The sequence below is a fragment of the Apteryx rowi genome, unplaced genomic scaffold (genome assembly GCF_003343035.1).
Source record: "Apteryx rowi isolate R43461 unplaced genomic scaffold, aptRow1 scaffold_613, whole genome shotgun sequence".
Classification (NCBI taxonomy): domain Eukaryota; kingdom Metazoa; phylum Chordata; class Aves; order Apterygiformes; family Apterygidae; genus Apteryx; species Apteryx rowi.
In genome coordinates this window covers 31,793-43,496 of record NW_020450887.1, presented here as the reverse complement: position 1 = coordinate 43,496, position 11,704 = coordinate 31,793, and the positions used below count along the sequence as shown (strand labels likewise).

General features: G+C 38.8%; 1 protein-coding gene across 1 annotated transcript in view; it reads right to left on the bottom strand.

Moving 5' to 3' along the window:
• The window catches only part of LOC112974603 (engulfment and cell motility protein 1-like), a gene marked incomplete at its 5' end in the record, with an annotated part of 183,896 nt that overhangs the window by 152,431 nt on the left and 19,761 nt on the right, over positions 1 to 11,704 (bottom strand). Inside the window, one exon of the mRNA XM_026083741.1 lies at positions 8,939 to 9,047. Within this exon, the coding sequence (XP_025939526.1) occupies positions 8,939 to 9,047 (109 nt within the window). The remainder of the gene's footprint in view (positions 1 to 8,938; positions 9,048 to 11,704) is intronic.

Genomic DNA, 11,704 nt, shown 5'->3' with positions numbered 1-11,704 from the left:
ATCCTACTTGGTGCCCTGCTGCCTCCTCGCAGGATCCTGAACTCCACCATCTCATGGTCACTGCAGCCAAGGCTGCCCCCGACCTTCACATCTTCCACCAGTCCTTCTTTGTTTGTTAGTACGAGGTCCAGCAGCACACCTCTCCTTGTTGGCTCCTCCACCACCTGTGTCAAGAAGTTGTCACCAATGCTCTGCAGGAACCTCTGGGACTGTTTGTGCCTAGCTGTGTTGTCTTTCCAGCAAATATCATATATTTGTTTTCTATTAACTTCTTAGAGGAAAAACCTCTTTCAAAAATAAATCACAAGGACTTGAGATTTAATTTTGAATAAAGAATTTTAAAAAGTTTTCATAGGAATTAAGTAGTACTGCAGACTCCCACAGACATCTGCCCCTCTTGAGATGTATATGTTTCATGGATAAAGTAAAGAGGAGATGCTGCCTTAAAATGGTTACCAGATATTTAACTAGGAAAGACAAAGGAAAACCCAGCTATTTTACAGATGGGAAACAGAATCAGGAGTGATCAACAGTCAAATGTAACTCCTCCATTAAAACAGTTCTTCTACCAATTAAAAAGGGTAACAAGTGGGCCCAAAATTTAAGCACAGTTATACAACAAAAGTATTTCCTGCTTTGGTGTTTTCTCTGAGAATACCTATATTTATCTGTTTGGTCCACCAAGCAACAGAAAAAAATCCTTGTGGCTCCCTGGAAAGCACAGACAGTGTCTGTATTGTGTTTACAATGCACAATGCATAGTAAGAGAAACAGCACCTGTTAACCACAGAAAAGCTTCAGATAAATGAACTTAACTGTATTCAGTGCCTGCCTTATCCTTGGTTAGTACTAAACCAGGCTGTTGTGCCTGACCCGCTTTCTCAGAAGCCTGACAATTCAAATTTTAAATACATTTAAAGCTGAAGCTCCCTTGCAGATTCAGATTTTAAAAAGCATCTACTGTGAGCCACAATAAATCACAAAAAAGATGAATTACCAAGTTTTTACTTAGGATAAACAAAGTTAAAAAGCCTAAAAGACTAAAGCGTTCTCACAGAAGCTTGACTGCACAGTCGACAGAAAGCCCAAAGTGCCTACAGCATCCTTGAAGCTTCCTGTGGAAGGACTACCTAGGACAACTAACAGTACACTCATTACGTTAGAGCAAACTGCACTAGGGGGTTGAGACAACGATGGTCACCCCCTCAAGAAAAGGGATATTATTTCCAGGGCCTCCTGTGTTTTCCAGAATACGGCACATATTCTGGCCTTTGTAGTAGGGCTGTATCACAGGAACTACAGGTTATGCACTGTCAGGGTCTTTCTCATTTCAGACACCTCTGCTAATGGAATTGTCCTCAAACGCCTGAATAATTCCAGSTTTTCCAGATACCAAAACCTCAAGCACCTTCACTCCACATGCAAAACTTCCTGCTTTCACCCTGAAAATCCTTTAGCATTGCCAACACAAACTTTTCTGGAATGTACAAAGCAGCTTTAAAATACAATGAAGTTGTCATTAAAACAACATACGGCTTTTATAAACTGGTCGATTTTGTATACAATTCATTAAACAACTATATGTCTATTTTAAATGGATCAGCTGCAAATTTCCAGTCTGCAGCACAGGAGTACTGTGAAACCATAAGATCTTATTGCAAGTTAGAAGCACAGGAAACTTTGGTTACTTTTAGTAAATCTGTATTTAGAAATTAATCACACAAAGTGAAGTAAGGAGGCCCAGAATGGATTCCAAGATGATTTTTCTTGTAAATTCAATCTGCTCAGCATTAACCTGTCACAGAACAATAAGCAATGGGCAACCCTTAAAATGTTCAGAAATTGTTCCAGAGAGCAGCAAATGTTCGGCTGTATATCTCAGCTGCCTGAAGAGCCTTCTTTCTGCATGTTTGCAAGTGAGCTTTGAAGACCTGGATTCTGCTATGAGGTTTTGTTTATTGTTTCCTTGTCCAAGTCTGATAGGATTAGAAATACTGCAGGGAAATTTCTGTTGTTATATTTTTCACAACACACATCATCTTGGGAAACCAAGTGGAGTGAAGCACACAACATAAAGAGCTAAAAAACTTCTCCAGTGCTCAGGAAGGATTCAGAGATTTCAAAATAGAAGACATTTTGAATATTCTACTTTATCCACAGCTTTTCCGATGGCAATTACCCAATCTATTTTAACTACATCATCTTGTCTGCAGTCATACCCGCTCAGACTTCCTCCATTATATATAGCCTTAAAACAAAACAAAAAACTAAAGTTTGGTTCCAGTGCCCACGATGAAATAAATTGCAACTGTTACTCTACTTTGCTATCAGGTTCACCCGAAGCTTTCAGAGATCACAGAAAATAAACATCAAGAATTTTTCTTTCTTATTAGCATTACTCAGCTCTCTGTTCTGGTAGTTCCCCACGTTCATCACTCTCACTGCTAGTGCCCATGTGTTACTCCTGATTTGAATTTATCAGACTTTATCTTCCAGTTCTTGATTATTGCTATTCCTTTACCAGATGAAAGAGCTCTTTCACACTTGACTAATCAAGTTACCTGCTGGTTGTCTTTTGGATAAATTGAACTAATCAATTCCTATAAATCCCTCACTTCCACATATTTTTTCTTGCCCTTAAGTATCTTTCGCTTTTTTTCCCTTATGCTTAATATTAAGATTGAAAAGTGAGTAAATGTAATTCTGAAGGAGCTAAAGAGCCCTAAATCCAGTATACAATAAGATTAATCATTTTTACTCATACAGAGCAAGCGATGATCCCTGCTCCACAGAGATCAAAGACTTATCGTAAAAGCAGACGTAGACAACGGGAAAAAATGCAAGATGGTACTAGACAGACTGGGATGCCTAGCTGACTGACCCAGAAGCCAACTTGGACTAAAACAGTACTATACGTAAAAAGTAACACTCAAGATCTGCCTCACCATCACTCGGCATAGAGGTAAAAAGTAACCATCTTGCTCAAAAAGGTTCAATTGACCTGCCTGCAGTTCCTTTGCTCATGTTTTCAAAGACCATGGTTTACCGTAAGCATGAAGAGATTAAGATATTTTTAGAACAAGAAGAGGTAAGTTGCAAAGTCAAGAGCATCTCCCTAGTGAAAGGGAGTTTCACTAACTCTGCTGAGGGACTATGCCAGCAAACGATGGGAAGAGAGGACTGTGTGATAAAATGAGATTCTGCTATCATAAAAAGCAAACAAATACAATTTAGACTACTCAACAAATTATTAGTTTTGCATTAAGAAGGATAAGCATATTTATTGTCCCAAAGGTCATGAATGGCTAATTTGTTAGTATTGTTTCCAAAGGAACCCTTAAAACTCAAGATCGATATAGATTATTTTGTTTTATTTTGTTTTTCCTTCACTGCTACTGAAAATGTTTTTAAAGTTGGCTGAACATTGCTTATCTTGGGCCTTCACTCAAAATCTCTTTAATTATTACTATGACTTGGAGTTATCTGATGTGGTGGTAGTTTGGGCAAGAAGATAAAAGATGGATGCATAAGAATGAATGCAATAAAAACCAATAGGACAAAGGATGTTGGAATTTCTTTTCAACTGTTTTATCCCATTAAAAGGATGAGATAAAGTAGTTCAGGATGAAACTGAAAACTGCTACATTTCAGACAACCACTTATCGGTAAGAAAGTTTTTTCACCTTCCTAACAAACATTTTCCTGACTCCTAAAATGCTTCAGAATCTCCTGAAAATGAAATTGCCAGAAGAAATGTGAGAATACTGAAAAATCCCTCATGCAATTTTCTTTACTATTTCTGGGGCTTTATGCTACTTGAGTTTAAGACAAGGAGGAGAAGGAGGAGGGCACAAAGGCAATTAGGTCTCAAGGAAAGGGGAAAAAAATAAAATATGACATTTAGATATAAAAATATTGCATTTGTTTGATATAGCAAAGGAAAATCAAACCAAGTTCCCTCAAGTCTGGAATGCTGATCCTGCAGTGACCAATATGCTTTCAGGAAAAGACTAACAGAAGAAACTACATTGCACACTGAGGACTGTGCAATGCAGAGGAAAAATTGTGCAAAGATGAAAAAGTGCTTCCTCACCCTTGCAGCAATCAGCTTACTCCTTGAAGCATGAGATTTGATTATCTTTACCTCAGCAGGCACAACCATGAATATCACTGTACACCTTCTAAATACCCAGCACATTCTATTTGATAAAAGGACAATCATGTGAGAATTTGTAGACCATTTCAATTCTGCAGTTTAGGCAATAATTGCAATGAGAAATCTATAGCAAGAACATGTACGAACAGCATCAAGGGCATTTTAGTATATTGGCATTTAGATCTTCTCTGTCAAGGAAAAAAAAAAATCCCATAAACTGATCAAGTCTAACAAAAGCCCATGACAGAATGAAATTCCCCACATAAAGGAAGGAAGAAAACCTAGTGAAGAAGYTGTCTATCTAATACAAGCTTTAGGGCTATACATCTGACATGTGGCATATACCCCTGCAGTCTGTCATAAAGCTTGAGCACAGATTTTTGCAAAAGCCCCTAAACAACTCCCATCAAAACAATCAAATATTTGCAGTTCAACATCTGTCCCTTACTCCAAACACACTCAAAAATACTCCAAGTCTGATATGCCTTAGCTACAGAATAACTTCAGGCATGCAACGATACTGACTTATGAACATCTTCAGGCTGTAATTGCAGTGGCAGCACTGAGAAAAGCTGTCTGCATATACTCAGCTGCAATCTATTGTTCATCCATCAGGTACGCACCTCCCTGCCGGCTTCAACACTCAACTTCAGTCGAAGCTTCAGGTGAACCTGCATGGAAATGAGGCAGCAAGTCTGGGAAACCGCACCAGTCCTGCATGAATCAAGTAATACAGACAAGTACCATTTTTTCATAGGAATGAGCTTCACGGGGTTTGAGGATAGGAAGAGTCTCATGTGCTGAGCAAAGTAAAGAAAAGCAGGTGTTGTAGGCACAGATCAGAGAGGCACAGGGCTACTTATGCAAAATGCTGAGCTCAAACTCTTGCCTAAGACAAATGCTAGGTCTTAAGGAACCCCAAATCTCCTGTTAAATCTATTAACTCCAATTCTGGAAGGTCTTTTGGACCTTGTTTTCAACTTCTTTATTTATCTGCAATGTTATCAATCTCCCTGAAAAGCTGGGAGTCTGTTAAGWGGGTGTTCCCTCTTTTCTGAGCCTGTGTGTCATGTATTGAAGCTTCAAGGAAGAACAGGGAAGAAATGGAGGTTATTTTCCTTTCATACCTAGTAAGGAGGAAATAGAAATGGCCTGATTTTACCTGCTCTTCGTGCACATAGTCAGTGTACCAGTGTTGCGGAGCATCAAAGTGCCTTACCCTGTAGGAGGATGACGACTGCAGTCACTGGGGTAAAATGTCCCTGTACGATGTCAGCTCCAAGGCACAGAGAACAGAGGACAAGTACATCATCTTGATTAGCCAAAACACATATAAGAAATGATTTTTGGAGAAATCAGAATTATCATAGTGCTTGTCAAGATAAGTGTCTTGGCAAGCACTCAGTAAAGCCATTCTCTTGAATGCCTTTTAAACAGCAAGAGTAAGATGAGATTAAAAAATTTAAGCCAAATAGCCCACTCTTTCCTGACTCAGAGATTTCACTGAAGAAGAGACTTCAGCACATGTTTCACCTCAACTCCCATGTTACTTAAACACTACATCAACCTTTAAGTTTCCAGCTCCTGTACTTCAAGGGTCCACCTCAGTACAGCAGCTGGCATATATCGAGCTTGCAGCTTATACTTGAGCTTTCTTTACTTACACAAGATTTAAACATGCATTTAAACACTTTGCTGAAGAAGAGATTAATTTCCTAGTCATAACATTTTGGGAAGTCAGGTACTTGGATTTGGGGAAATACCAAAGCTAGAGGGGTGGCTAGTGCCTTTAACACTTTCTTGTGCCAGTCCTTACTAGGATGAATGCATTGCTTGAAAGGACCAAAAAGAAATGGAAAAATACCTTCAGGCAACAAGAAGACATTTAATACAGTGGAGCAAGGGGAATATAATCAGCATTAAAGTGCTCTTCATAAATAATGGACAGTGTAGCAGCTTTTATCTACTCTGCACTTTAAGAAAGTTTCTACTGCTGAATATTTCATAAGCAAAAGGTAATTTATTGTGCTTTTAAATCATACACTTCAGAAACTGTTAAAAAAAAGTTCTATGTTCCAATAAAATAATGACTGGCTGTGAATTTCTAAAGAAACACTGGCAGCCTAAAATGCATATTCTTAAACAGCATATACAAACTACTAGGGACACTTTTGCCCTAGACTGATTTTTAAGATGTCCAATCTTACTCAGCACTACAGTATTTATTTTCAAGGAAAAATAAACTTCCATACACATTTTCCTAAGATGTCAGTTCTAGTTTGCATTTCTTAACAAAATATATGCAATGTGTTACCTGGGTGCTCACAAATCATTTAAGGTACACATCTGCAATATTCATTTTTTGAGAAATCTGTTTTATGCACATTATTTTAAATGTGTTTTATCCTGGCCTTTATAAATGACAATTAGATTTCCACAGAGACAAAATCATTAAGGAAACGTACTAGGCTGAACAGGTGAATCAAGATGCATTAGAAGCAACCTTAGCTCTGTCCCCAGGGAACGTAACCCTGTGATGATTACTGCCACAACCTCAGACGGATGCTCTGTGGGTGTAATTAGTGCAACTTCACAGAGGTCAGTGGTGCTACCTCTGATTTCTCTCTACAGAAGTGCCAGTGCACTTCTCCTCAGTGTCGAATCTCGTCTACATGACTTCATATGCCTACAAAAGGCCACCACGGGAAGTCTGCTGGGAACAAGCAGCACCCAGCAGTCAGCGACTTTCAGCCTGAACAAAACCAAAGCAAATCGCATTAGAACATTAAAAGGCAACTGCCCTCAACACAGGCTCTTTCTGGGAAATTTTAAGTTTCCTTCCAACACGCACACTTTCAAACTGTAGAGCTACTTACAAAAAGACAGAATTACTTTTCTTTTTAAAAATAAGATGACAAAAATATCTTTCCCTTCATATTTTCTTTAAATAACTGAGCTGATAAAAAATAACCTTTTCTTTTTCACACTCCCCATTTGAAAAAATCAGATAATTAAAGTGTTAAATATGAAAGGTGAATACCTCCAGTAGTTAGATGCAATCATAAAAAACAGTACCATATGTGGCAAACCGTCTATATATTAATAGCCCTCTCCATACGGACAAACATTCCTATGTCAGAAAGGGGTTCCTGGATTGAATGACTTCTCATGACACAGCAAAGAAGGCCGGCCAAGACACTTGGTTAATCTCCAGATCAGTCATCTCTGTTAGAAGCAAAGTGCACTGCAAGTCCCACGGACTGGTAGGATGTACACCAAAACACCATGTACAAAGCAATACAATAGATTCTGGATATTTTTCTGTGTATTTGTAAAAACAAAATGAAATTAATCTTTAGCACTTAATCTAACCAGTTTAAAGGCATCGAGAGGATATGTCTCTCCTACATTTACTGGCAGAAAAATTCAGACAGACCTATCATGGATGATTTGGCATTAGACACCAACTGCAGCAGTAAGATTATTTTGAGGAAGAAACATGTCTGCTACAGTGTGAACCTTACATACCACATTACCATTGTCATCACTTTTGAAGAGATCTAAAATAGTTCCTAAATTATTTATTTATAGACCTACTGAATGCACTCCTTAATAACTCTGGGTTATTTAGGATGGTATTCAAAAGTAAATACCACACTATTCCTCCAGGTCTGCCAAATTCTGAGTGCCAATTTGGAAATTACAAGTGATGCACAGGTTTTATACTGGCTCACTGCACAGGGAAGGATTTTTCTTTTGGTCAATAATTCTCCCAACACACTGGATTTAAAAGCTTTAGATGCAGTAAAAACCATACCGAACTTTTAAAATGGAGCTTTTGATGTCCATTGCAGAGTTAGTAGGAGCAAGAACTAATGTGACACCTATGAGCTTTCATGCTGCCTTTCTCAATTGCTCTTTTCTCATTACATTTTGTTGCATTTTGCTGTTGTGGATGTCAGGTTAAGGGAAAAAGAAAAGCCCTTATTAGCAAGAAAATTCAAAAGGAAACAAAATGTCTCAGGGAAGGGAAGGAAAGGGAAGAAAGTGTCTCTGTTGTGCTTGTATCAAGTGAAAATGAAACTTGCCAAAACAGACAGCAGCAGGATCTAAAACATTATCGATGTGTAACTGAAGTTCACATACATTGATAGAATTAAACACTGACACAATAGGCTAATGAAGATATAGAAATGCTCAAAAGATAGTATCTGACATATTGTCAAGTGACTGTAATCAAAGCCAAAACCAACTTTTTAGAATGCTTGTTTACTTTGTATTAAAATACAGTATTTTATATCACAGTGTTAGAATAATTGATATGCATAATATCTAGAACTCTATCCAAATACCAGATATCTAATAGAAATGTGATGTGTCAGTTTAGATGAATAGTCTCACTATGAATGACAGTGATACTCATGAAACCAACCTATGTACAAGCCTCTGGAAAGGTAAGAAAATGAAGCCTCCCACAGAGCAGATAACCAAATCGCCCAAATGTGAAAGGAACAGATCTCTCAAGAAATGATGTAGCTGTCCAGCTTCACATAGGAGAGATTCAAAGGCCGGATGCCCGTTTCCCCTATTCCACCCTAATCCCTGGAATGCTCGCAAATTAGTAAGAAGCACTGAAAAAAGGGCAAAGTCATTTTGAGTGTTGGTGTTCAATACATAACCACATTCAAAAACGATTCCCAGCAGAAAATCCTTGAAATAAACTTCAGGTATCACTGAAGTCATTCTATGGTTCTTAGAGGTCAAATAAACAGGCCAACTTACGTAGCTCTCCTACTTTCAGTATTTCGCACAGCATCTTTGTCAGCTCAATGCTACTCCGGCCAAATGGGCATTCATGCTTGTCTTCTCGACTACTGTTTTCCAGGACAATCTGAATTAGGAATCAAAATGGAAAATAATCAGTTTGAAGAACACGTGAGTTGAAGTACTGTCTTCCATGTCCAGCATATACAATGTATACCAGGAAACTCTTTGTGGAGACTCTGTTTTCATAAACCTTAGCATACCCTCCAGCTAAATGACAGGGCAGAAAAGAGCTAAGGGGGGGGGGGGAACAATATCAATAAAAAATAAATGTCTGCCTATGCCCGAGACAGTCAGGGGTGCAGAACCAGTGCTGCTTCAGGGCTGACTCTGAAGCTTTGCCATTCCTACACAACGTTGCTCCTCTGCTTGGAGAAATTGCAGTAGAAGTCCAAGAAACAGAAGATGCTTCATTTTAAATTCACTGGTTAAAGGAAATTGGATTTAATAATTTATAAGCATGAACACATCCCTAGAAGGAACTTTTTAACAGGTAGGACAAAACAGCATATCTGGATTCAGGCTCCAAAAAAGGTCCAAATGTCAAAAATCAAACTGAAGTCCACAGTTAGGGAAAGATGATGTGCTCATTTTCTTTACTATGGGAGAAACTTATGCTTACATGCAAAGCATTTCAGTGAGCTATCACTTTTGTATCAAGCTTCTGAATGCTCCAAAAGCAGCTCAAGAAGAGCCTTTGTGTTCTCTGTTAAGTGACATTGCAAAATAATTGGCGAAAAAGAATTTCTTGAACAATTTTGCACTCAAGTTCTGCAGTATCAGATACATTTGTGATAGAACTTTCACCGGCACTGCAAACAGACAAAATATTCCACAGTAGAGATGAACAATATGAGTTATGACAACACTACAGATTTCACTGAAGCTGCGAGCCTGAAAAGAGAACAAAATAGGGTCTGAAAAAAAGAAATGCTCAGATTTGCAGTAAGAATTGGCTTTGTAGTAACAAACTTTCCCACCAGCTTTAAAAAGGAACCAAAACACACACCCTAAGCAGCTGCTGCACAGCCTTGGGGGTGGAGGGAGAAAGGAAGAAAATGCACTTCAAAAGGTAAAAGATTTTGCCAAGCACCAGAGAACCTCAGAGGCTCTCTAAATTTTCTTCACAAACAGGTGTTTAGACACTGCTCTCCAGTTTGCACTCCTCCTCTCTTCTTAGCTCCCATCTTCACCACATKTTTTTTTAATCTTTAATTTTTGTGGTAAGGAAAACTTCCAAAACAATAAACCAGAAAATTCCATGCTCCTTTCTAAACAGCCTGGAATTTCCACTAAACCATGATTTCTAAAAGGCTCGAAGGCTGGAACGTAGCCCAAAACACAGTGGTGGTGGTGGTGGTGAAGCGGACTGAAGCATCGCTAGATGCCAGCAAAACCTTTCTCTCCCTCCTTAGATCTTAGCTGCAAATGTTGCATATTCATGCTCTCACATGCATAGAAACCTTCCCTGTGAAGCAGATCAAGGTGAGAGTGGGAAGAGCAAGAACCCGCTTCACATAGTATGCCAAAGCCTCTTTGCCATGAAGCACCTATTTTAGTCCTACTGCACAAATGGCATGAAGAGCTTCCAGCTGTTACTGACCCTACCCATCACCCGGGATCATGAAAAAAATGTTTGCTCTCTGTGTTATGAGAGTGTGTGACTGTGTGTTCTTCAGAAAGCAAAACAAAGCAATCTCCTCTGTCATTTTATTTTACCACTTGGACTTCCCACAGACTCTTAGGAAGCCATTGGGGATTTGATAGCTATTTGACCCTTACCAATTTTTACTAGGCTTTTCCAACAGGGCAGTGTCAGAATCATGTTCACCACTCTGCCTAGAGGAGTCTCTTTTCCTTCTAAAAGTTTTGGGTTAAATTACATCTAATTGTTCCATGTCATATCTGGATAACAGTTGTACCAAATCAAAGAAACACCCCTGCAATTTTTGTTTTACATTGCTGCAGCCACCCTTCAAGGAACATGTGAATATGACTTTGCATTAGGGATGAGTCATGCTGCTTCAGTCTCTTTCATGGAGGATAGCGCTACATTTCCATACCAAACACAGGGGCAATGAGAGAGTAGCACAAGTGCAATGTAATGCTGTGTCTCAACACCTCCCGAGATCACTCCTCTTGTTTTATTATTACGTTTTTTATCTCTCACATAATAAAACACAAAATCTGCATACTGGAGCAGGGGGCTGCTTTGACACAGATTAAGATACAGCAGAGAAACATGGGTAATAAAAATCAATGAAGAGGCAAAATGAAAGGGTAAGGGGGAGGGGAAGAGAAGCACTAAGATCAGCATTCTTGCTCGCTTCTGGCAAAAGCGTTTTGTTGAGTTTCACATTAACCCGACATATTAACATTTCATGAGCGCATAAATATTTAATGGTGACACCACATATGCATATAATGTAAGGCAGAATTACAGCAATCAATAAGAATGCCAGAGAAATAGTTAAGGCACTGTGTATTGCTATACAGCAAATTAAATGGCAATTTGAGTAGTCAATATATAAAGTAGCTTCGGAATAAGCCTCATTCACACTCTGCAAGCATCCGTCTTTTAGCATTTGCTGTGCAAAATAAGGCAGAGCTGACATGTTACATTTCTGCAAAAAGTGAAGATGGAAGAGCCTTCACTACCTCTAAATATATGTAGGCAAATTTGACAGTTGCAGATACTAGTATCCTATAAGAAACAGCAATGGT